This window comes from Poecilia reticulata, linkage group LG7 (genome assembly GCF_000633615.1).
Source record: "Poecilia reticulata strain Guanapo linkage group LG7, Guppy_female_1.0+MT, whole genome shotgun sequence".
In the NCBI taxonomy this organism is placed as follows: Eukaryota; Metazoa; Chordata; class Actinopteri; order Cyprinodontiformes; family Poeciliidae; genus Poecilia; species Poecilia reticulata.
The window spans coordinates 21541342-21568469 of NC_024337.1; the positions used below are offsets into that span (position 1 = coordinate 21541342).

At 37.9% G+C, this 27128-nt stretch overlaps 2 protein-coding genes across 2 annotated transcripts in view; both read left to right on the top strand.

Annotated features, from left to right (window-relative positions):
- The window catches only part of LOC103467577 (fibulin-2), a 30594-nt gene extending 19133 nt beyond the window's left edge, over nucleotides 1-11461 (top strand). Inside the window, exons 7-17 of the mRNA XM_008414090.2 lie at nucleotides 298-408; nucleotides 1746-1847; nucleotides 3230-3361; nucleotides 5490-5627; nucleotides 6389-6529; nucleotides 6797-6925; nucleotides 7688-7813; nucleotides 8152-8268; nucleotides 8350-8478; nucleotides 8855-8978; nucleotides 10384-11461. Coding sequence (XP_008412312.1) covers nucleotides 298-408; nucleotides 1746-1847; nucleotides 3230-3361; nucleotides 5490-5627; nucleotides 6389-6529; nucleotides 6797-6925; nucleotides 7688-7813; nucleotides 8152-8268; nucleotides 8350-8478; nucleotides 8855-8978; nucleotides 10384-10741 — 1607 coding nt within the window. The 3' untranslated portion in view covers nucleotides 10742-11461. The remainder of the gene's footprint in view (nucleotides 1-297; nucleotides 409-1745; nucleotides 1848-3229; nucleotides 3362-5489; nucleotides 5628-6388; nucleotides 6530-6796; nucleotides 6926-7687; nucleotides 7814-8151; nucleotides 8269-8349; nucleotides 8479-8854; nucleotides 8979-10383) is intronic.
- A 3557-nt stretch (nucleotides 11462-15018) lies between these two features.
- LOC103467576 (uncharacterized) lies at nucleotides 15019-21988 on the top strand. The gene is made up of 7 exons (XM_008414089.1): nucleotides 15019-15091; nucleotides 16219-16271; nucleotides 20521-20750; nucleotides 20823-20885; nucleotides 20972-21076; nucleotides 21368-21496; nucleotides 21585-21988. Exons 1-7 carry the CDS (start codon nucleotides 15071-15073, stop codon nucleotides 21869-21871), a joined length of 888 nt encoding a protein of 295 aa, XP_008412311.1. The 5' UTR covers nucleotides 15019-15070; the 3' UTR covers nucleotides 21872-21988.
- Nucleotides 21989-27128: the final 5140 nt, after the last annotated feature.

The window sequence follows — 27128 nt, forward strand, 5'->3', positions numbered from 1 at the left end:
AATCAGCAACACAAGCCTGTCTCAACAGGATACTAATGCCGGAGCTCTCAGCAAATTACAGTGAGGTATGGAGCTTACTAATAAACCCAAATGTTTGTCTGAAGCCAGTGTTTATTCCTGTTTCACCTCCAGTGGTGTGACAACTTCCATCCGTAGCCACTTTTCTCACATTATTGGATTTAAATGCAATTATTTGACAAGTCTGTAACTAAGACCGCAGTACAGGACACAGGGTTGGGATTAGTGATTGCAATTACGTTTATTTCTCTTCTTCTGTCTTTGCTCATGTTTGTGCAGAGAGGATGGATGAGGAGAACAGACTGAAGGAGTTTCATCAGGCAGCAGTGGAAACCACCTCCCCACTTCCACCTCCCACCCAGCCGTCTGTCCCACTCAACCCCTGTGAAGGTTAGACATTTGGCTTAATTACAGAAGGAGCGGCTCACAATGAGCAATTTTGTTATTTTGAAACTAAATAAATACTTTCAGCCGAGGAGCCTGCACAGATTTCCGTGAAATGATTCTTTCCATGAAGTGTAAAAAAACACAAATCAAATACAGTGACTTGGAAAAGTGTATAGAACTTTATTGCATTTTGTCTTAATGCAGTCACGTGTGTGTTATTGGGATTTTATGATAAACCAGCACAAAGTAATGCAAACAAGGGTACATGGTTTCTTTTTTAAGTTGATTTTCAAATAAGGTTCTAAAAAGTGCTTTGTGAATTTTTATTCAGTTCCTTCTTTGCATTTTAACTTTTATAAACAATCTTTTTTTTAAAGCATATGTGTTAAAACTCATTATGTTGTGAAAGCATAACACGAGAAAGATAATCTTAGGAACATTTGAGCCCCTCTTCTTCTTTGCTTAAGAATAAGATGCTGCCACCTTCATGGTTCACAATGGGAATGGTCAGGGAGAGATGCAGTGTTAGCTCTTTTGCCACACATCTGTTCTTTGCATGTCAGTAAAAAATCTCCTCCTAAATGGCTTGTGGCGCATTGCAAACTGAATTTTTATTACTTTGTTACACCATGGAGGTATAGTGTCTATTAAACGATTCTGAACTCTGGATCGCTACAGCACTTCCAGTTATCTCTCAGCTACTAGTCTCATCTTGGTGGGTTGGCTTAGTTGTGCTAAACTATTTTTAATTGACAGATTGTGGATTGAACAATATTTTGTTTGAGATGTTTTATAATCTTAGACTGGGCTATGTTATAAAACAGAACTCTATTTCTGACATGCCAGACATTTTCCTTGATTCTGTGCATTCACCAATGGTCCTTTGAAAACCTACAGTCACAGCTGGACTCCATTTAGTAGCACAGGTTACTTTTGAAGACAGTTAGTTGTTACTTTAGTGAGGGGTCATACCAGACTTTCACATTGTGCACACTTGGTTTTGATCATCCACACAAAATCTCAATGAAATATGCTGACGTTTGTGGTTGTACTGTGGCAAATGGTAAAAAGCTCAAGGGAAATACTACTTTTTTAGATACTTGCCCTTATTTAGGCTCTATGACATCATGGTCATAGGTCAGTTCCAGTGTGGACCAAGCGTTGGAATGTCAAAACATGTTATTATTAGTTAGCTTGTTAAGCTAGTATACCTTGATGTTGCTTTTGCAGCCTAAGAGTGAACTGGTGAAGCTTTCTAGGCTCCTGCAAAGGCTCTTGTGTGTTCTATTGTTTCAAAATTGCTGTGTAAGCTAATGACAAAATATTTCAATATTTTTAAGGAAACAGCATCTGTGAGCAACGGTGCACCCCAGTGGGAGGAAGGCCACAGTGCTCCTGTTCCTTAGGCTTCTCCCTCAGAGCAGATGGACGTTCATGTGACGGTAATGAGCAGAAATGTCATAACAATGCAGAAAGTATTTCCATTTGGAAATCTGTGGTGACAGAAGTGAACAATAGACTGAAAATTACCCCATACCGCGGTCTTCAGAGGAATTTTGTTTCCAGTTGGGGAAGCTTTCCTGCAGAGACTGTCTGACCCTGATTTGTCTCTTTCACTCATCAGTGCCTTAAGATTTGCAGAGGAGATACAGCTCTAATCCCCCGTGGGAGAAGTTTTCATCTTGTTCCTGAACTGTCTATAATTGATGGATTATTCCAACTTTCCAGGCATCATCAAAGTCTATCTCAACGACAGCACACTATATATAGCCACTATATTCCACCAAAAATGGCGGCGAACAGAGACTGATCCGATGATCTCCTGATCAATGAACTGGTGTAACTGAATCTGGGTTGTTGGCTGCTTCACTCGAACACACCTCAAACATACTCACTATTTTTTTTCGGTCAAAATCATTCACTTTATTGTCCTTAGTCCACTTTATAAATAATTGGTTATGCTGACAGTCATCGTCCCTTTGGACAGTTCCATTGGTGTCCAAGTCTTTTTGGTTGATGTCTTGAGGATGTTCTTTCAACACAGTGGAACCTCTTAGGCAGCAGTGGGCTTGAGGTGTTACTGTAAAATACATTCACATGTGTGCATCCAATTAACTAAAAATTTTAATTCCTCTGGACAGAGGAAATCAAAACCTTAGGAAAACATGCAAACATATGTCGGAGAGCTAATGCTGTGTGTCGACCTGAGCGAAACATCTATCAAGTAATTGTGGAAGCAAACCTGTCCTTGACAGGAGCAGAAGTTCACCCTGGAGCCAGACAACAACCCTACACATACAGCCAGAGCTTTTTTTTAGAGACTGCTTTAGATCGGACCATATCAATTTTTTCAGAATAAATATAAAATCATCCATCCAGTCATCCATGCTCTGTGATACAACCATTATTCTCCTCTTCGAATAATGATGGAAAGAAATCAAACATCTCCTGAACACTGAAGTGTCTGTCCAAGCTGCCTCTTAGGGAAAACTTATGTGATTTAAGCCATAACCACGGTTCTGTCTGCTGCTTCACATCAGCTGGCTGCTGAAAGTGGCACAGAGCGTGGCTCCGAGTGGTGACGAATTTCTTATTGCATGAATGTTATTCTCAGTTTCTTTGTCTTCTATCTCTCTGCTGAAGGAGGCTCTGACTTGTCTCTTTAATCTGTTTCTAACTGCCGACTGTCACATTCAGAACACGCAGTTGTTGACATTTATTGTACATCTTCTTGTCTGCTTTCTCTAAATCTTTTTTACTTGTCCTTGCGTTCTACGCGCCTGTCATTGTCTGTATCCTGAAGCGTCTTGATTCTTTCCTGCAGACGTGGATGAGTGTTTGTCTGCACATGGCTGCCAGCTTAACGAGCGCTGCGTGAACACAAGGGGGAGTTATGTCTGTCAGAGACTGATCACCTGCCCGCCTGGATACCAAATCAGCAACGACGTTTGCGAAGGTACTCTTCACTTTATCAGCACTGAGCTGCATCGGTGGGCTCACTTCCACCCACTGTGACCATTTTACCAAGGGAGGGATTTTGTATAGTTGGATGTTCACAATGTCAGGAAAGTGCATTGTTCAAGAATAATGTGCTGTACCTCCCCTAGGAGTTTGGCATTGCACATTAAACAAAAAAACCCTCCTCAAATATACAAATGATTTAACTTAAAATGTCAGCCCACACAAGAAAGCATAACGATGACCTTTTCTTTTTTACCGCCTCAATTGTTATTGTTTGCTATTAACTCTTAAAAGGCTTGCCTGTGTGGTCGTTGTGGGCAGCACCCATCATTGAGATTGTATTAGAAATCCTCCCAATACGTCTCATTATTTCCATGCTCCATAAATTGGGACCTTTCAGAAGTCTCATTCCCAAAGCTGCAGCGGTGCTCATGAGAAAAGGGTCTTCATGATGAGGGAGTTCCAGATGGACTATGAGGGCTATTTTCCGCCGTACAAGGGGTTCAATGGTTCAGGCTCATGGATGCAGCTAATCCTCACTGCTAATGGAGGTTGATTCTTATAACAAGTCCTCTGTGGTTATTTGTTATCCAGCCAGATGTTCTACTCAAACTACTCAAAGGATTTTGTTGCGGGTGCTATTGAAGCATAAGGTCTTAAAGCTCCTTTTATGTACCAGCACAAAGTCAAGCCCAGCCTCTGCTTTAAATGGAAGAGTTCAAGTATCTTTATTTCTTGTTTATGAGTAATAAATAAGACACAGTGGGAAAAATACAGAAGAAGTGGGAACAACTCAGCACAAAAGCTTTAGCTTTAATGGACCATCCATGTTCTGGTTTTCACCTGTGATCTTGAGATATATTGTAGATCACGCCAAAAATAGATGCATCTGATCTGGATGGTTTCCGGGCTTCTTACTTTAAATATTTAGAATCACATTCAGTGTAGCGGACCTTCAACTCCCCAGAGGATTTATAAAGCCTCTATGGGAGAAGGTAAATTTTGTGTATTTACCCTTAAATGTTGCCACATTCTTCAGAAAAAAAATATTTTTGGGTTGAGCCACAGACTTGAGTATGTAGGTTGAGTCCATAAAACAATGTGTCAGCAACTCTGCTTAGTGGACTTCAAATCCAAATATGGATCAGCTTGGCAGAACGAGATGTTAAGTATTAGCAGGGTAGATGTGGCACCTTTTTAAATTTTAAGGGAAACCAACACGCTTTCCTGCAGTATGAGATTTATTGTCAGTAAGTATTGTTACAACAAAGAAACAATTGACTGAATGCAAATTTCCTTATTATATATGTGATGTGTAATAAGGAAATTTCAAATTCTTAATCTTCTACATATTTATGAACATTTTTGAACATTCCAGCAATAAGTAAAAGGATTAGAACAGAGATAAATTTATTCAAATATTACAATCCTGTGTTTCTTTATTTTACTCAGTTGGAACATTCTCTGTAAGGGAGGTTGCTGTTCTTCTCTTACTCATTTTTAACTTGTGTTTTTTTTTTTTGTTTGTTTTTTTCTTTCTTAGAATCATGTTTGTGTCAACAGAAAAGTGCACAGTCCCACTCTCCTGCTCCTAAAAACCAACCTTATCTGTGAAGGCCTGTCTGTTGCAGGCTTGCAGCTAATGGGCTTCTTTTCAGCTGCTACATTGGCAAAAACCTGCAAACCTGCTAAAATCCAAAGCAAAATCATAGTAACCTTTTTGTCCTCAAAGATTTAAATGTTTCATTTCACACATTGACAGCAGATGGACAAGATTGATTTAGAAAACATAAATCTTTCAGGATACAGCTGGTGGATTATTCTGGAGGAGAGTTTTGCATTTATCAACGACATACTGTTAGGATTGAATGATGCGTAGGTCCACTGTTGTTTTTGCTTATAGGCAGTATTCATCAAATAATAATAATAGAAAAAAAAATTGGTGTATTTTAATTGGATTTAGACTGACTTGCAAAGAAGATGCTTCCAAGATGGTAAACATGCAGTTTACTACTGAACTACAGTGCCATCCAGTGGAAATGTGCTGCATTACACCCACTTAACTTATTTACAGTAAGTGATTTTCTCTGTCCTCGTTTTTGTTTGTCGCTGTTTGTTCCCAGACATTGATGAGTGCATGATGGGAAATCACAACTGTGGAGACGGGCTTGTGTGCTTGAACACAGCTGGTTCATTCAGGTGCAACCCCAAACCTGTCTGTCCTGCAGGATATAAACAGGATGTACTGCTCAACTGCATAGGTAAGACAGATTTTGTTTTACACTTAATTAATTGGTCACTGATTATATGAAAAAGTTAATAAAACGGGGGAAAGATCATGTTTTTTTTTTTAGAAATATATGGCTTTACGAAAGCTTTCGTAAATAAATGTCTCTCTAGTTTGAAAAAAAAATGCAGACAGATCAAAGACAAGTAAAAAACAAAGCAAAAAAAATGTTTGCATTGTGTTGAAATTTGATGACATGCAACATTATGATATCCCTTATCTTATTTGCAAACCGATGAGTGAATCAGCCAAGAAATGTTCCCACACATGACTCACTGTCTACGAAGATGCACGGTTGTACGCCATGCAGATGAATCAATTTCGGTGCAGTGGCAGAGGGGTTAAATGCCACACAGACAGGAGATCAGAGACGTAGCTGTGAGGGGTTGCAGAGGGGGTGGATAAAAGCCAATCCTCCGTCCTCCTCCAGTACAAACTGATGCTGTGGAATTAGCCCCCAGGGGCAGGAACTTGGGCATGTCAAGGCAGCAGACGCCTCTATAAAAGGACTGCAGCAGAAATGCTCTGAGAAATGACAAACTGGAGAAAGTGCAACAACAAAGCTGTCCAAGAGAATGTGACTGTGTGATGTGTTTGCTTTGATATCACAGCACGGTGTGGCTAAAGCAGTGCCCCCTGGTCTCTCGTGCCTTGTCTGTGTGACTACAGGGTTCTCCTCCCATCTTTTGCTTTTCTCCCCTTTCATCTCTTTCCCTCTCTGTATCTCCATACCAGATATCGATGAGTGTACTACTCTGACCCAGCCGTGCAGTTCAGGATTTACCTGCGTCAACACAGCGGGGTCATATATTTGCAACAGGAAGATAACATGTAGCCGCGGTTATCATGCAAGCCCTGAAGGATCCAGATGTGTTGGTAAGATTTGCAGTCATTTGCACAGGATGCACGAATCATCAGTTTTGATATACAGATCCAAAGTCAATTTGAGCAGAGCAGATTTGTCTCGCAGGAATACATGCAGAGCGCTTAACTGAAATAGTCACACATTGGAAAAAGACTGAAGATGATCGTCATTTCTAGGATATTTAAACTGGAAATCTTAAAATGTTACCATATTCGGCACCTGGGTACTGGAAGTTTGACATCTTTATGAGTTCTTTTTTATTTTTTTATTTCTCCTAGATGTGAATGAATGTGAGAGTGGCCTGCATCGATGTGCAGAGGGACAGTTGTGCCACAATATGGCTGGCTCATATCGTTGTGAGTGCCGGACGGGGTACCAGTATGATTCGTTCAGGAGGATGTGCGTAGGTATGCTGAACATTATATGTGCTTCATCAAAAGGAACAAAAACTCAATGTTAGATTCGATGATAGATTTAGATGACGGCATTGCAGATTATGTGAGCAACTCTAACCTAAGTGTGATCAATCATTTCTTTTTAAGTTTTTGCTAATGTTGAAATGAAAATAAAATTCATACTTTTTCACGGTCTTATTATGACACATGAAGGTTTCAGGTTTCAAATGAGTTTTAAAGGCCAAAGTTACTGCATTTCAGGTCTAGACCAGCATCAGCAGGCACCGTCAATGCTTCTTCAGGATTTTTTCTGGATTCTACTTATTCTGTTTTTCCTTCTTTTTTTTTTTGTCTTCAGTTCTTTGTAATTTTTTTCACTCTTGCCCTTTATATCTAGAGGACCATTTTAATTCTCTGCCTGCTCTGGACCTGCTGTTTATTATTGTGGCTCTGAAGCAGCCCAGTCTTCTGCCTCTTGAATAAGCGAGTGGATTACAGATCACATCTCTTTACTATGCTGCTGCTGATCCTCTCCCAGCACGAGTTTCGCTGTGTTGTGATTCTCATAATAATACACTCCACTAAAGTGTTTAGACTATCAGCAGACAGATGAGTAGCACACATACACACTTTTGTGCAGGACGCCAAGAATGCACATTCTGTCTTTAACACATGCACCTGCACATATGGGTGCCAACATGCATGAAGCGCCCTTTTCCAAGGTATGGTGATGATGATGACTATGATGATGATGATGGTCCTTCCTCCCCTCAGATATAAACGAGTGTTGGCGCTACCCTGGCCGTCTGTGTGCTCAGACCTGTGAGAACACCCCGGGCTCCTATGAATGCTCGTGCACCTCTGGTTTCCGCTTATCTGCTGATGGCAAGAGCTGTGAAGGTGTGTTTTTGTTAATGTCAGTCGGCCTGGGCGTTTTGTGCATGTTGCTGCATGCTTTTTTTTTTTTTTTTTTAGTAGATTTGTGTGTGAAAATATGCATGTCTGGACAGTGAGCTCGTGTACGTTCACAAACAGCGCGGCTTAGAGGGTAAAGCTGGTTCTGGAAGTTTGATTAGTTGGATTAGTGTCACTATATGCCATGCCTCGAAGCCAAAACACAGCCAAAAGTATAATTGTCTTAATGACAACATCTTGTTTATACGTGATGATTAAAACATTGAAGTTTCTTTGATCAAGTGAAATTGTGACACTAATGAGTTCTAACCTCCAATCTGCAGATGTGAACGAGTGTTTGACTAGCCAGTGCAGTCAGGAGTGTGCCAACATCTACGGCTCCTACCAATGCTACTGCAGAAAGGGTTACTACCTCAGGGAGGACAGACACACCTGCGAAGGTGGGCACTTCAAACCACAGATTCATGCCAGACTTATGAGAGATTCATACCGTAATTTAATTAATCTTCCTTGTCATTCAGACATTGATGAATGTTCCCAGAGCATTGGCCACCTTTGTGCCTACAGGTGTGTGAATACTCCAGGCGATTACCAGTGCGCTTGTCCTGAATATGGCTACGCCATGTCCCCAAATGGACGCTCTTGCAGAGGTAAGTGACTTAATCCCTCCTCCCAACACCAAACTGGAATATATTTACTGTGTTGCAGCTACTTCCGCACCGGTCTGCCTCACTGAGTTCTTCTCTGAAATTAATTTAGAAAATGCACAGCACCCATTTACCTTTTAACAGAGTATGGTGTGAAGGTTCTGCTCAGATATAAATAATTGGTAGTCTTACAGTGGTACAATAATTACACACTCTATAAAATTTTATTGGCCTAAAAATCTTGTCTTGCTAATTTGATTTATTTTTTTTTTCCAGCTGGGTAACCTTTTTTGTTTTTTGTTTTTGCTTTGATTTATCCTCCAGTAGTGAAAACTTGGCAAATAAGCCAATTATTTTGTTCTTTCACTGCTTGGTTTAGATATTGATGAATGCGCCACAGGGACTCATAACTGCTCTCTGGGTGAGAAGTGCTACAACATCCAAGGAGGGTACCGCTGCCTTTCGCTTAACTGTCCACCAAACTACCGCAAAGTGTCTGACACGTAAGTTGTAGCAACAATTTAAAGTCTCGGTTCGCAATTGTGATTGAGAAAATGTTGGACAGTGATATTTTTAAAAAATCAATGACATTAGATGACATTCATTGCATGATGTGTATAGAAAGATCACATTTGTTGTTCCTGTATTGCAGGATATTTTTTTACTTTTTTGTTTATGTTTTTGTTCATCGGGGTTAATGGGAGGTGTAGAGATAATGCCACCATTAAAGTGATCAAAATGTAAACTGGCACCCTCAGCATAGCTAAGACAATTCTTGGCTAAAGATTAAACATTTCCCCCGCCCACAAAACTGAGGGTGAAATTACAGGAAAATTATTTTACTGTACATTTTGGTTTGTTGTGCAAGAGGCAATGGTGGGCATGTGCCAAGTGACTCTGTATGTTTGTTTTAAATTTTTTGTGTGTACCACAAAAAATATATTTAAAAAAATCTATTGGAGAAAGGATTCTTTAAATTTCTACTTTGGTTTTAAAAAAAACTGCTTATGCAGCAGACAATCAGTTTTACTTGATGTCTGTGTCAGTTTGGGCAGCACCTTAACCACATTCCAGTTGCAAGACATTGAAGCCAATGTGATTTGCAAATTTCTTTTCTCAATGACCTGACTGACAATTATTTTTTATTTTATGTATTTTTTTTATGTATTATGTATTTTTCTGCATTGAAACAAAGAAACATGTTTACTAATAGAGGTTAGTAAACATGTTAGCAAACATGTTAGTAAACATGTTAGTAACCTGTTTACTAACATGTTTATTAACGTGTTTGCTAACATGTTTACTAACCACTGTTAGTAAACATGTTAATAAACATGTTAGTAACCTGTTTACTAACATGTTTATTAACATGTTTGCTAATACGTTTACTAACCTCTGTTAGTAAACATGTTAATAAACATGCTAGTAAACAGTTAGTAAACAGATTTACTAACATGTTTACTAACCTGGTTACTAGCGTGCTGCCTTTGGTGCAGGTAAACTGCACCGAAGGCACCAGTCTACCTTGACTTGCCAAATGTGAGTGATAATGTTAAGAATGTTGAAAGCTTATAACTTCGTAATATTCAACACTAATTAAACTGTTTGACCCAGTAAGTGTTAAATATATAATATAATATAATAACTTTACTTGTTTTTAATATTAGTAATATCATCTTTTATAGTTATTAGCTTTCCTTAAATATTAACATCTCCTCCTGAGCCTCAAAATTGAGATCTCAGAATGCTACTGTAGGTAACATTCTGACTACTTGTAGCTACTCTACACTTTCCCACAGTTAAAAAAAAAACCTAAACAAAGAATAAGTTATAAACATTTTTAATTGTACAACTGAGCAACAGCACCTTCCATGTAAATTTTTTCCTTCCTTCCTTTGACGCTTGTAGGCGCTGTGAGCGGATCAGCTGTCCCAACTACCTACAGTGTCAGAACTCTCCTCAGAGAATCACCTACTACTACCTCAGCTTCCAGTCCAACATCGTCATCCCCGCTCAGATCTTCCGCATCGGTCCGGCTCCCGCCTACTCTGGAGACAACGTTATTGTGACTATCACGGAGGGGAATGAGGAAAGCTACTTCAGCACCAGGAAACTGAATGCCTACACCGGTGCTGTGTTCCTACAGCGACAGGTGCAGAGCCCAAGGGATTTTCTGATCACAGTAGAGATGAAACTTTGGAGGCAGGGGAAATTTGCCACCTTCCAAGCCAGGCTTTACATCTTCATCACGCCAAATTTACTCTAATGATTTCTTGTGGTGAGGCCATTATGGAATACAGTTAATACAGTTAACTATGTCCTTTCCAATCAATATTTAACAAGGCCGTTCTCTGTTGTGATGAGTTTGAACTGTCTGAGCAAAACGTTGCTAGAAAAGTAGAATTTTACAAAGATTACATCCTGTCGTTTTTGTCATTAAGACTGCAATAAATCATACAGTTTTGATTTGTTTTTGTTATATTACATTTCATATTTTCAAATTGTGTTTTCTGCATAACTCAATGCCTGTAAGATTAAAACCTAATAATCTAATTTTTATGTTATTTCAGCTCAGTCTAACATTTTGTCTTACTTTGTAACGTGCACTGCTGCCTGTGTGTTGTGTTTAAGAACTTAATTTAATGATACCATATTTGTATGGAAAAATATTTATCCTTTTAATTAAATATTTTGCAAGTAGATGTATCATATTCGAATTCTGAGGTTAGGAAATTATTTCAGTAAAGTATTGAAAAGGAAGTCTTGAGAGTCGGAATGTACTGTCAAACTGATTTTTTTATGTTATCTATCTCTATTTTATGTTATCTATTATGTTCTATAAAAAATAAAGCTGTATCCTTTCTACAGACCTTTCACAGAAATTGTCTAATATGCTGCATTATACATACCAAAAACATATATGTTGCCATATTAACATATTACACACCTCTCTGGAAACCCATAGATAATAAATGATGGATTATGAAAGAAATGTTTGTAAGTCCAATTATTTTTTTCGGCTTCTGAATGAAGGCTTAAGAACTTAACACAAGATAAAAAGTGTTGCACTTCCACCTGCAGGAGTAAAAAAGTATTGCATTTTACCCTGTGTAATTTAGACTTAAATTTAAAAAAAGTATTAACAGAAGCAAATAATGATCTCCAAACTAAACATACTTTTTAGTGCTGCTGTAATTACCAGAAAGGTTATTTATATCAATCTGTGTCACGTATCAGTTTTCTGTCCACCTCAATGAATTATAGTTTCTTTCACAATCCTTCCTCTTCACATGACTCATGATAATAGCTTCCCTTCAGTGACTGAGATGTTACTCCTGGTATGCACGGTTCATGACAGGGCCCCGCACACTGACTGATGTCTCTTTCCTCTAATTTGTTTTATCTGCTCTTCAAGAAAAGGTAGCACTACCTTTTAGGAGACGGAGAACTAAGGAGCCCTGAAAGAGGAGCTAAACACATATCTGTCAAAGATTTAAGGGCCACTGACAGGAAATTTCATCTTACACAAAAGGGAAGTGAATGTGCAGTAGCAAATTGGAAAATGTCCGCAAAGTCGCTAAAATTAGCTTTCACGATGCTGCAAAGTGGCATCCAATATGGCTGGTGCTTCCTTTGCAACATATCAAATGACAGAAGCTAATATTATTACAACTATAAATAATGCATTATTTTCTCATCAAATAAATCTCTTTCTTCAAAACCATGGAGCAGAGAGGGAAGAGCTGATTTGAGGAAAGTTAATGCAGAATACATTTTCATCAGAGTGAAATCACACTCCAGCACCTTTCTTCATGATGCTCCAGTTGGACTGCTCTGAAGCAAAATTATTAGTGGTGGAAGCAAAAATGTGATTAGTTTGCAGTTTTAGACATTGTACTCATTAAATCAAGAAATATGACCTATGCACGGCGTTTTGATGCGGCTCTACCATTAACCTTTCTTCCTCGGCTCCCTGTGTTAGCAGTGAGCTTCAGATTTGTCTCCAAGGGACATTTTGTCAATGTGTCGTTTGTGTTGGTCAGTTACCTCTTCGTCTGAAGATCCGATCTGAGCACATTAAATGGCTGGTGAAAATACTACTAATTTTATGGAAAGACTTTTTAAATATTAACTTAATCAGCAGACTGACAGCAAATTTGCCTCAGGGATTTCCCTTTAAACCAGTACTGGGATGCAGAAAACCAAAGACGTACCTTAAACAAAAAATGTCAGCCAGGTCAGCCGACATGATTTCATTGATCTCTTTGGTAAAAACAGCATCTCCAAACTGATACCAAGTGCTTGGTGGGTTGAGTTAAGGACAGCAGGCAGATCACTGGATCCTCTCCTCGTTCATGGTAGTAGGCTCTATGACATTTTGGAGGATATACATGTCACTTTTAAGAAGCATTGTTACAACAAAAAGAAATTAACCAAACTCAAATATACCTAGATTGTGTGCTATGTTTCTATAGAAATCTAGCTTAAAACCTAAAGAAAGTGAGTCAACACTGAGGGGAGTTTCTGGGGTTCTGGTTCTGGTCTGTTTTTGCTTTTAATATTTTTAATCCTGTATTTGCCTTCACCAGTGCCAAGTTGCTTTTACGTCTCTCTATCTTACTGTGAAGTTAGGTTAAGTCATTGGTCTCACGTCATTGCTGTTAATTAATTTTCCAGTTTAGTTTTTTCTCTGAACTGTCTTCCTTGTTGTCTTTACTTCCTTGTTCGTTTTTCTTCTTTCGCTCTAGTTAAACCTGTTCCTGAGTTTCTATGTTCTCGGTTGAGTACTTTTAGTCATGCAGATGTTTGCCTATGCTTCATTTCTAGATGATTTTTTTGTGATTTTCCTGTTCGTATTCATCTTTTACCATCTACCTTGGTCACATTTTTGTAGATTTCTGCTTCTCATAGCTGAACCTCATCAGGTAATCACCCACCTGGTTCCTATTCTGTAATCACCCCACCCTGTATAAAACTGCCTGGACCTTTAAGCTCTTTGTTAGATTCTGTTTTTTTTTTTTTTGTTTGTTTGTTTGTTTTTAGATTAGTTGTACATCCAGGTGCCACATTGCTGGAGTTCATAATGAACTTCCTTATTCATGAGTCGATATGTTCGTCCAGTAGAAATGTGCAGGATTACTGCTTTCAGATAAGAAAAATACAAATTCAGAAAATTATTTAAACAGTGATTTAACACAAGTCAACACAAGCACTTTTTTTTTTAATTAGGCTTTATATTTTTTTAAGACCATGGTTTCCAGCATTGTGGCTCTTTATAAGATAGTAAAAGACAACATAAGCCTATTTATATCACTTATTTAAACAATCCAAATCAGAAGTTTAACATAATCAGGGTTGTAATATAAACCTTCACACTTTTGCAAAATGACAATATAGGACTGTTTTTAACTTCTACTTATGAAATAGATCTAGGGGGAAAAGTGCATTCTTACAATATTGATGAAATGTCAGAGAAAATGTGAAAAGTTTTTTCTATTACTAGGATGATAATCGCGGTTTTGCACAAAATGTGCGCCCTCATTAAAGGGGGGAAACCAAGGGCTCTCTAGTGATGTGGTTTAACTGTACAGTTTGGGCGGAGGTTGTCGCAAAGGGAGGGGTGAGGATGATGAGCTGGGGGGGGGAGGAGGAGGAGGATGAGGAAGGGGAAGGTGGTGTCACAGACAAGCTTGTCTTTGATAGCTCAGGTGGTCATCACCTGAGGGGGAAAAAAGCATTAATGGGCATTCTCTACAGCAGACAAGCACAGGCTAGCGCTCCCCTTCTCTGGCTGCCATAAACAGGGGGGAAGTATGCATCATTAGATAAAGGTGAGGCTAACGACCTGCAGTCAAACCCACCTCATACAGTGCATGTACCGCTCCCAGAACATCTCACTGCCTCTGACTGGATCCACCTGCAGTGGATCCACAACCACTGCTGAGTTCTTGATGTTTTTTGAGGAGTGAGTGACTTTCTTAGAAAAAATAAAAATGCTATTAAATTAATTTAAAAAACCATAGATAAGTATACAAAATGAGAAAGCTGTGTGGACAGAAAAAAATAATGAGATTTTAAAAAATAATAAAAAATAAAGGTTAAACCTTTTGCAGCCAGGTGTTATTGTGCTTGTCTCTGTGATAATTTGGAAGTTATAAGAGCAGAAGTAAAAAAAAAAAAAAAAAAAAAGACAGAGGAGCTGCAGAAGGAGCAACAAACATAGAGGAATTTGCCTAAGAGGAAAATGAGGGAAGGTATGCAAGGTTGCCTGTCACTCTGAGGCGCCCGATAGCTTAACCTATCATCTTATCAGAGTGTCATCTCTTCACAGTTATTGAGATATTCCATAATTGATTTCATATTCTACGTCTGACTTCAGAACTGTCTGAAGAAAAATAAACTCATTTATTCTGGAGCGGACGTCTCTAATGAAAACTCTCTCCTCCAGTTCTCACTGGGTGGGACGATTTACTGGAGTCCTAATCACAGGTCGGTAACCCTGGCAGCAGGCCTCCTGACCAACACCAGAGGAGTTGGAGATGATGATGCTCTGCGCTGGTAGCTGCCTTCCTGACAGCATGTCAGATGATGAAAGATGTTATGCAAAACATCTTTGGTATGTGTGACTTCTGAGACTGCTATCTGTGTTTTCTGCTCCCTAAAATTAGGATTACACCCGCAGGTCTACATGGCAGGTAATTACTAATTTGTAATGAATGGGTCAATACATGCTGATTATATGTCACCAATCACTTTGATGGTTTTGGTTAAATCTGTGCATCTTTTCAAAGTATAGCTTGAAGCAGAGATGCTTTAAGCTATACCTGAGACATTAGGTGCTTGACCTCACCCAGAAATATCTTGATTACCAAAAGACTGCTGCATAACTTACTCGATCTAAAACTGAAAGGTTCTGAGCCAAAGTTATAAGGCTGTTATATTCACATGCTGTTTTTTTTCCCAGCGTGAAATAAACAAAAAACATTGCACAGATTTTGTAGTTTATGACATTTTAATTGTTTGAAACTTTATTAAAGCATTTAGAAAAGCCTTTAAAAACAGAGTCCAAGATTTTTCAAGTGGACACCCACTGTTGAAGATATTCAACCCCTTTTTGTTTCCCTTGCCTGCATTTCTGAATGAATACAAAATTGTAATTGTATCTAATGCATTAGTTCTAACTTAACAGATATGTTTGGATTTCAACCTTCTTTGGCTTGGATAAGTAAGTTACTGCCATCTATTCTAATTCTTACTCCATTTATACAATTTATAAAGTATAGCAGCTTAGAACAAAAAAAAAATTAAAAATAAAAAAATAGAATTTTGGGTCACCTATTTTTAGTTTGTATGATTTGATGCAATCTGGTGCAATTTAAATTTGTTCAGTGATGCTATGAACTTTGCATTTAAAATTTTAATATGATCAATAAAAAGCAATGAATGTATTAACCAGAAAACTGTCAGGATTTTGAGTTTGTTTTGGTTTTTATTCGTTCTTTCTGTTAACTCTGCATTGTTTCTATTTTTACTTCGGTTCTTTCTTAATGATTCTAGTTATGTTTATTTCTTGTGTCTAGTCCTTTTCTTAGTTACTCTAGTTTTTATTTTGTTTCTAATGTCTAGTTATTTTTGTTAGATTCATTTCCCCATCCTCTCCCTCACCCCCTGTCTCTCTTTCTCTCTCTCTCTCTCTCTCCTCTGCCTGCATGCTTTCTGCTCTCTCTCCACACCTGCAACCAGTTAGTTCATCAGCCCATCTCCAAGGAGGAATGGCAGAGGATCCCCAAATCCAGGTGTGAAAAACTTATTGCATGATTCCCAAGAAACGTCATGGCTTTACCAGCTCAAAAATGTTTACATTTCTGTTTTTGTGTGTTTTGCTTTGTTTTTCTGTCAAGATGGGATACTGAGAGTACATGCATGATAAACGACACAATTTTGGCAAATGGCTGCAAATTTAAAGGGATCTGAGTACTTTCTGTCCCCATATATATGGCTGCAATGAAACAAACATACACCTAGATTTCTATATCGTATATAGAAAAACATTCAAATGTTTTTATATAAACAAGATAGAGCTATTTCTCTCAAATATTTTTCACAAATCAGTCTAAAAATATACACCATTTCATGTGACCCTAATTGATGTTAAATTGAAATCTTTTTAAACTTGATTAAAACCCATTTTTATCAATATGATATATAACAGATTTATCTGTTAAAAGCCAAAGGGGGGCTTTTCTTATAGTAATAACTGTGTTTTCAGCAATACAACAGGTTCTCTCTCTCCAGACAGTTCAATAAAAAACTTTGATTATATTTTAACAAATCATCTTGAGTTATGTAGTCATAAAATATCTTAGTGTAACTTGACATACAGTACCTAAACAGCCAAATGTATAAATAATAATGATTTATAAATAAATGTATAAATACTAAGAGGCAAATGGCCATCTGTTACCTGGAAACTCCACATCATTTGCATCTGCTTCATTCAGTCCCCCTTGTGTTGCTCCCCGATTTAAGTGGTGAAATTTCACAATATTGAGCAAATGAATTTGCAAGATGCAACAGGTACGGTGCTGCTTTCAAGGCTGTCTGCATACCAATGTGACCACAGTCTAACTATTACTCTCTTTATCTCTGCTCCCTCCGGCAGCGGAGCAGAAAACCTTGTGTTCTCTTTCCAAAAAGACACGTCTCCGAAACTTCTGCGGGACATGTACATTTGTTTGTGTTTATGCCCAAAGCAAAGTATTTTACGGTCAGTCTTTCATTTATAAAAGAAAAATTCATTAAGTGCGGGAACAAATTACATTAGGCCAATTCTTGAAAACACGTATTTGTTGTTATTTGCTAAAGACAACATTCATCCGAGCGCTGGGAGTGTTTTGTTATAAAAAGATTGATGCCTGTGTGCTTATGGGCTGTAAATCGTGCAATACGGGGCTGTGAGCAGTTTTATACTGACTGACAGCTGCTCAATATTCTTATTCATAAACACAAGCAGCAATCAGCATAAATCATGTCACTCACAGCTCTTTATACGCTTCAAGAAACCTTTTTTCAACGACAGCTTGATTTGTTGTTATTTCTGTCTAATTGTTGAACTTGTCACTGATGCGCACGCTTATGACTCACAAAAAAGCACGCCCAGATAATGGCCCTGTTGCGGAGGGAAATTTCCCCAGCTCTTCACAATATCTTGAACCAAACCAAAGGAATGGTGTAGATATATCTGCACCCTCAGGAGGCCTTCCAGAGGGGCCCACGTTTCACTCAGGGATAAAAAGAAACCTCACCTGTCATATCTGTAGCTGACTGAAAAAAAAGTTGTGGAAATTTTCAGATTATTTGTGTGTGTGGCTCATAAATAATGTTGATAAAATACAACCTTTGCGTTTCCTGAAATGCTTACAGAACCTCAAGAAATACACTTACTACTGCAACCTTTTTTTGGTTTATTTTTAGATTAATATGACAACTATGTGTGCAGTGTGCTAATAATATTTTGCTGTGTTTTTGTTCATTCAAAACTGCTTACATTTGATCATCAACATTGACATCTTTTTAAAAATGATTTCTAGATTTGCGTGACCTCTTCTTTTTAGTGTAAAATTAACTCCCACTGGTGGGCAGCACTGACTAAAAAAGAGAGTTGTGCTAGCCCTAAAACTCTAATCATAAACGTTAGCTCTATTAACACGTTATGCCAAAATAGCTATTGGAAGCTAGCGCTACACCACCAAATTCTACTACTGATACCCACCATGTATCAATGACACACGATATGTTAAGACAAAGTATGTCACTCTCAACAGGGTCAAAGTTGTTATTGCACACCTCCTTCAGAAAGTGATTGTTTAAAACAGACCTGTCACTCATGGTTTCATTTACAGTTGTACAGTATTGCTAACTCTGCTGCTAATTATTCCTCATTGACCACTGTGATCAGAAAGCACACCATCAGGACATCATTCTAGGTAAAAAAAATAAAAGTGATTTGCCACGTTGCATCACGGAAGGAGAGGAAGCAGGGCTGCTGCATCAGCAGTTTTAACTCCCTGCTAAATAGGAGTACACATAAACATCTTACTACTTGAAACCTTTTTAACAGTTGACAACCAAAATTTATTCCACTGAAAGTTTTTGGATGATTTGCGTTCATCCAAATCGATTGCACGTTAGAATTCATTTGGAAAAATATATTTAGGGAAAGCTAAAAGTTGTCAAAGTTTGTAACAACTCTAAAGTGCTAAATGCAATTTAGCTCTGCTGTTAGCGCATCAGCACATTAGTGGGAAGTGTGAGATCTTGTTGCTTTGCAGGTATCTGGTGAGAAAGTGTTGATTTCCTTCATTCTACAATATCTATTATCTCAATCAATCTCATAAGGATGAAAAAAGAGAAGCAATTTAATGGAGGAATTCCTTTTGGTTCTAAAACAAATAATAAAAAAAAACCACTAGAAAGAAAGGTCAATTAGAAAGGTCCTTTACTTGGTCTGAAATCAGTCATATAATCGATCTGGATTGCTGCTAGAACGACTTCAGCTCTCTTGCCTCTTCATTTGGCAGACGAAGAAGTCTCTGGACAAACAGAAGATGTTCTGGCCAAAAGTCCCCAAGAAGCTCGAAGACTGTGGCTTCTGTTTATGTTACTTTTTTAAAATAAATGTATACAGTGTAAATTTGTCCTAGAGCAAGACAGAACTTGACAACACAATGCTATTACAACAAAATGCAATGCAGAGATTTGACTATATGATCGAAAGAATACCAAGAACATATTCATATTAGCAATGCAAAAGTAAAATATAAATACATAAATAAATAATAATAATGAATCACTACAGCAATATAAAACAAATTTTAATATTAACATTTGGTTTTAGCAACTTTTAGACTGTTACAAATTGCTGCTTTTTTATTTTAGCTCATTTATTGCAGCAGGAACAAAACTGTTTTCGTTTCTGCTGTTTCTGTGAGGTTTCTAGCACTTATAGGGGCTGGAAACATCGACCTGGTGAGAAGAACCTGAAACTCCATGGCATGGGAGTCATTTTACAAAACAGACTCGACAAACTGTTGTACCTGCTTGATTTACAGAGATGTCTGATGCAGATAAGGCTCACCAATGAGCCAACTGGACTATTTCACTGTTTGGTTCAGGTTTTTTTTTTTTTATTTTGGTTAAGTTTTTTTGCTTTGGAGCTGCTTTGAAATTAGGACAAGAAACAGTTGCTCTCTTTCAGGGTTTATACATTTATATAAATTTTTGAAGTGAACTTAAAAAAAAAACTGTTTTTCTAAAGGAGCAAAGTCTTTTATATGGCTCATCTCCAGTTTTAACCCGACAGAGTTTACTTTGAAAGAATTTTGTGATAAATATGTGAAAGAGGTTAAATTTGAGGTTATATGTTCACAACATAAGGTATGGTAAAAGGTAAGTTTTTTTAAAGTTTTTTTTTTTATTAAATAATATATCTTGAAGTAACAGAGTTGCCACCAACATACTGGCTGTTTCTGGGGCCAAACAACTTTATCATTTCCCCATCTGAGTAGAACATGATATTCCAAACAGAAAAACCTTTACCTCTGTGAACTGGGTCAAATTCTCCTTCTGGAAAGCCAACATTTTTTCCATGACTCCCATGTGGGATGAAATTGTGCAACCATGTTGTAAGTGTTGATTTTGAGCAGCTGCAAACTTACCTGCAGGTTTTGTGATTAATCTTGAAATACAATTTAACCATGTTTGTTTTAATGTGACAAAATTTAAAAAGTTTTTGCAAGGCACTCTGCTCCTCCGGGATTACATTATTTGTGTGATGGTTAATCCTCTACTACTTGGCACACCACATTAACGTGCAGGTGTGCTGTTTCACAGTGCTGGTAAATCAGTATCCTCGTGACTTATTTGACCGTAACCTATATAAATAGCCCAATTTCCACATCGCACATGCAGAAAGCTGGTAAACAAGTTTATCATGAGAACCTTTTTAACGTTCCTCTTCATCTTGTTGCTCTGTAATCTGCACAGGGCACAAGAACACAGCAGTAACAGCGTTATTAGTGGAGAGGATGAGGCTGAGACTCAGATGTCCAGATCAGAGAAAAATAAGGAAGAGCTGGAGCTTCAGCTGGACATCTGGGAGGAGCTGAGAAACCTGCGAGATTTGGTATTGGTACAAGCAGTAGAGCTGAGGCTTCTGTCAGCAAAACTGGCAGAAAGTGACAATCGGATGAAGGTCCTGCAGGAGGAGATTACAGGTATAGAGAGACCAGGTTTAAACTTACTAACGCACATATACACCTGTGTTTAAACGTCCTTTCATGTTACAGTGATGAAGGACAGGCTCACTGCAGCAGAGACTCTGGTTGAAGAAATGCAGATGGTGGGAGAAGGTATCTGCTGAACCTTGGTTGAAGGATCTTTAATGTAAAATCTGTGAATTGTGAATATTTACAATTGCATTTTTTTATCACTTCAGCTGAATCTGCTGAGCTTTCAATGACTCAACAAAAACTCAACATCGTGCAGGACAGGCTATTGGTGAACGTAGCTCATGTGGAAGAGCTGCAGGAGAAACAGGAAGGTAAAGTTTGACACTAAATATTTGTTCTTAGTTATGCTTTTGTTTCATAATAGTAATATAATTGTTTTTGTCAACACAGTATTTTTGTTAGTACACACATTAAAACGTGAATTCAAAAAGTATTTTTCAGTTATGCTCATAAAATGGCAATATAGCAAAAATCTGAGGTGTTTGGTTTTCAGATTAGATTTAAACTTTTAGAAAGATTATTGCGCTTATTTACTATTGCTACAACTTTTGAAACATTAATTATATTATAACTAACTGATATTTTCACAAACTTTGTTACAGCAAGTAAAGTGGCTTTTTCCACTTCTCTACTGGAAACTGGTGAAGGAAACACATTTTACGATGACTATACCACCATGGTGTTCAGGAATGTGATTACTAACATTGGAAACCACTATAACCCAATCACAGGTAAACCTTCTAGATTTTTCTTTTACTTTAAGAAAAAGTGACTTGTTTCTTCTCTTAAGTTTCAAAACACTTCTTGATCTTTTTTCAGGTTTCTTTACTGCACCAGTAAGAGGAGTCTATTACTTCAGATTTACCGCTCATATTGCACACACTATTGAGAGGAGCATGACAATAAGAATAGTGAAGAATAATGATCTCATAGTTTTATCAGGGGAACGAGCCACAACAACCACAGATCCTGAGGACAATGTGTCCAATGGAGTTGTGTTGGAGTTGGAGGTTGGAGATCTTGTTGCTTTGCAATTAAGTGGAAATGCCTGGGATGACCAGTATCACAGAACAACCTTTGGTGGATTTCTTCTCTTTGCCTTGTAGATGTTAATGTTTTTTGTATTTTATAAACTTCTGCTTTTTTATTGTGACACAGCAACACCAAGTACACTTGTAAATGCTTGTTGGTGCGGACAAAAAAAAATATTAAAGATAAATTTTTTAAATATTTCTACATATATAATATATCAAATACTCTGTTTGACTTTTTCATGACTCCTTTGACCTAATAAAGGTACCTTTAACCTGTTTTATGTTATTCTTCATACAGATAACTTTCAATTTAATTTACTTTTTGGGTAGTTTGAGCGAGGTATGTTTGAAATGTATTATCATAATTAAGCAAACATTTCATGTCACAAGCTCCCATAAATAGTTCCTTTCACAATGTCCACAATAGGACCCCCACTGCCCCCCTCCCTAGAGGGGTCAAAACCTTTCTCTCTTCCTATAAAAGAGAGAAAAGACACAAAACATGATGTCATCATGAGGCTGATGTCCTGTCAAAATGAATTTTTTGAGTTTTTGTAGCTGGATCAAACTGATTATTTTAAGAGCCTCACACAAAACAATAACACAAGGCTTTCATCTTCTGGAAATGCTTTCCTTAGTTGAGAACTGAAAACAACTGAGTTGGCATAATCAGATTTTAAGTGTGTTGTATTATTCCTTTTAAATACAAAAGCTTTTCTCTCTGGTTTTAAGAAAGAAAAAAAAAACAATATTTCTGTTTATAATGAAATAATTCCTATTAATGTTATTTTTTGCCAGAGGGACAGACAGCCACTTGAAAACAAACACTGAAGATTTAATGAAAAAATAAAATAAAACTTACAGGTCTTGAAAAAGAGCAAAGAACAAAGAGGATGAACAGGACATGGAACAGAACAAAAGAATCTAGCAAAGAAAAATAAAAAATCAGGACCTTAAACACTAAAGCAGGAGTGTAAGCTGACAAAGAATCAGATTAATTAATCATTGGAAAAGTGGTGCAGCTGTGACAGGGAGAAAGCTGGGAAAATTAGGGAGGAAACTACTGTACGTTTGAGAATAGAAGTGTGGGCCTCTAATGGTTTTCTGGTTGCACAGCATTTTTTAAAGACTATTAGAGTAAAGTGTACTGGACACAAGCACACTCTACACTTTGAGTTTTATTAGTAAAACCATTTGACTATGTTCTATATGAGCTACTTTTTATTCATTAGTCATACTAAACCAAAATGGATGACAATAATATTTGTTGTTGTCTAACAAAAAATTGTTCAAAACTGTTTGTACAAAACGTTTGTACAAACAGTTTTGCGTGGCACTACACACAGTGGGAGAAGGTATTATCTGTTTCCTGGGTCACCATCCTTACTCCTCTACAGCTTGACATATCACTCCAAACTGCAGGTGAGTATTTTCACACAGTTGGTAGATAACAATTCACATTTGGCTTTGATGTCACCAATAAAAACTCCACACTAGGTTCACATTGAACACAGCACAAGCAGGAAGAGGGCAAACGACCCACTGATCCTCTACAGTTTACCATGAGAGTTTCTTTAATTTTTTTCTTCATCTTGTTGCTCTGTAATTTGTACAAGGCACAGGAACACAGCAGTAGCTGTGGCAAGGATGCGTCTGAGACTCGGATGTCCAAATCAGATGAAAATAAAGAAGAGTTGGAGCCTTGGCAGGACATTTGGGAGGAGCTGAGAAACCTGCGAGATTTGGTGGTAGTGCAAGCAGTAGAGCTGAGGCTTCTGTCAGCAAAACTGGCAGAAAGTGACAATCGGATGAAGATCCTGCAGGAGGAGATTACAGGTATAGAGAGACCAGGTCTAAACTTACTAAAACACACATATGCCTGTGTTTAAACGTCCTTTCATGTTACAGTGATTAAGGACAGGCTCACTGCAGCAGAGACTCTGGTTGAAGAAATGCAGATGGTGGGAGAAGGTATCTGCTGAAGATATTTGTTTTTTATGTGGGAATTGTGAACATTTACAATTAGATTTTTTTATCACTTCAGCTCAATCTGCAGAATTTACAATGACTCAGCAAAACCTCAGCATTGTACAGGAAAGGCTATTAGTGAACGTAGCTCATGCGGAAGAGAAGCAGGAGAAACAGGAAGGTAAAGTTTTAGAGCTTTATACTTGTGTCCTTGGTTTCGTGTATTTCTTTCACGAATAGTACAATTGTCTTTGCTTTCCAAATACAGTAAGATATTTTTTTTTGTATTTCTAAATTAAACATTCACACATTAATAATAAGATTTTTTCCAGCTTCAATCAAAATATGATGATGTGGCAGAATCTGTGGCATGTGGTTTTCTTTTAGAAAGACTGTTACTCTTATTTATGACCATGCTCTTGACATATTAATTAAATGAAAACTAACTGTGTAATTTTTTCACAAACTCTGTAACAGCGAGCAAAGTGGCTTTTTCCACGTCTCTACTGGTAACAGGTGAAGGTAACATTTTACAACAAAATGACCACCCTGGTCTTCAGAAATGTGATTACTAACATTGGAAACCATTATAACCCAATCACAGGTAAATATTTTAGACTTTTCTTTTACTTTACGAAAAGTGACTTGTTTCTTCTCTTGATGAAGTTTCAAATACTTTTTGATCCTTTTTCAGGTTTCTTTACTGCACTGGTAAGAGGATTATATTACTTCAGGTTCACCAGCCATGTGGCACACAGTGAACGTGGGATGTCTGAGGTATGTTTGAAATACTCTTATCATAAGAAGACAAACATTTCATCATCCACATGAGGAAAATATTTTTTTTTTCTAAGGTGGTCAAAACTTTGATCTCTTTCTGACAACAAACATGCTGGGATAATGAGAGAGATTCTATCAAAAATACCTTTTTTGAGTCTTTATGGTTTTATCCTACTGGTTGTCCTCTTGTTTAACACACATGGATTATTTCCCCCTAGTGGATTGTAGTGGAAACTTTGAAATGGAACACGATTGTTCGGCAGTACCCAAAATTTGACTTTGTGAGGTGCAAACTGTCACTGGACAAACCAATAGACAAAGGACCACCCATCAAACGTCAACTGGATACTTCGAAAGATTTTCTACACTTTTTTAGAATTGTAGTCTGCCTGTATTTTTAGCAATCGCAGTAGAGGAAGTGAACGAAACTGTTCAGTCCAAGTTGATAACGCTTCCAAATATTCTACTTGCAGTGGAGGATGGTTGTTTATAGTGCAGGCATTTTCTGGTAAGCTTCATAGTGTCAAATTGAGACATTACATACATCATGGACAAACATTAGCAAATAGGCAAAATTCTGTACCAAGCACATAACGTAGGACCAGAGGCTGATTTTTACCGAGTCAGCACAGCATATGAAAACGTCTTTTTACAAAGAATTGCATTGTGCTGGTGAGGTGATTATTTTGACTTTTGTTGCAAGCAAGTAATAACAGAACCAACTTGGGCAAAATTGTCAGGCATCAGAGCAATGAATGATCCATGCCTGACAAAAAAGAATGAAGGTATCAAAATAGAACTGAAGTGGTCAGTGTTCACAACTTCAAGGTAAGAACAAGCAGATAAGTGAATGGTTCTACGGAGCCCGCGAGACGACATGGAGGTTTTTTTTCTTTTGCAGAACCTCTCAAAAGTATTGCTTTTCCTCACAAAACTTTTGTGTTGCAAATAAGTTTTGCATTTTCTCTCAATAATGTACTGATCAGTTCATGCTGCATAACTGAATAGTGTAAACCTTTCTTACGGTGGCCATTTTACTTTCTGCTATTATATGAGGTTTTTTGTGAGATTTTTCCATGCATTTTAATATCTCTTGAAATATCTGAAGTTTTATATCTTTTTCCTTAGGATAGAAATGCACCTATTACATAAACAAAAAGAAAGATAAAATACATCCAAACTATTGGGTCTATGCCCACAGTCAATGTCGAGACCTTCATCCAATTAAAATGCTGTGCATGAATCTGTGTCTGCAAGCCTCAATGCATTGAGCGGTGGATCTAAATTCCTAGCCATATATATATACATGGATGTTGCCTCTTCAGATGTTGTGCAGAACTTTTCTCATGACATTGGCGACTTGAGATGAACGCTTTTTTTTTCACTATATTTGATCAGCGTGGCTGTAAATCTGAATCCTCTGCAGCGGTAACTTCCATTTGCCAAACAAACAACAAAATACAGTTTTGATCACATTACATTGTGTAAAAGAGGTAAAATACTCAACAAATTCCAGAGATAAAAGTGGGAGAAAATGACATCTCATGAATGCGATCATTGTTTCCTTTCCTTTGGTGTTTCACATCATAAACCTCCGGGAATGCAGCTGCATCAGCGTTTGAGCTTTGACTAAATCCATTCAGACTCTTTGTTGTGCAGTCACTCAGATCGCACAAGTGCATGCAAACGTACACACACTTACACGCACACACTTGGAGAGCACCACACCTCTGTTATCAGCCATCTCGTATATGGCTGATAACCATGATCAACACAGAGGTAAGTCTCTTTTCACAGCCAGCGTCTGTGGGGAATTCAGTCCCTGCTCTGCTGCTCGCCGAACAGATTATCTCTCACAATCAATCTGCAAACTATAACATGGTACAATTTCTTACACCTTCCCTACAAGTCGTCGTGACACGAGAATAACACTCCAACTCCAACCCTGTGGGACACCTTCCGCCTTCTAAAAGTAAAATATAGGCCAGAATCAAGCAAGCGGGCTCAAAGGAATCATTCAGGTGTGTTTATGGAAAGAGCCCGGAGTGCATTGGAGACAAAGTGTCTCCTTTGAATCTGATGAGGTGTTTAGCTCAGACCTGAAGCTACGGTACAGCAGAGGAGCACAGTCTGATCAAACAGCTGCCAATATGAAAAGGACTGCCATATCCTCTAGGCACCTGGGGCTGTGTGAAGAACACAGCCTCTCTGGTTTCCCTCTCACAGGCACCTCTTTGGTTGGAAACATTTTTTCATAATTGCATTTAATTCTATGTTAGGTGTCCCCACAGTGCCACTATTAAGGTTAAGGCTAAGCCGAAGGAGCTTTTCTAGCTTTTTCATCTGAGCTTCTTCCTCGTTTAAAACTTAGTATCATTCCCACAGTTCTGACAACACACACACACACACAAAAGAAACACAAGATATTAAGTTGAAAAATTCCCATGCGCACAGTATTTTAATTAATTGTGCGTGCCATCTCGGGAAATTCCTTTGTTTAGGCGCAATTTAGAAATTGATGAATGCAATGGATCTTGGCTAAAAGTCTTTAATGAGGGAGGGATTTCCCCATTTGAAAAGC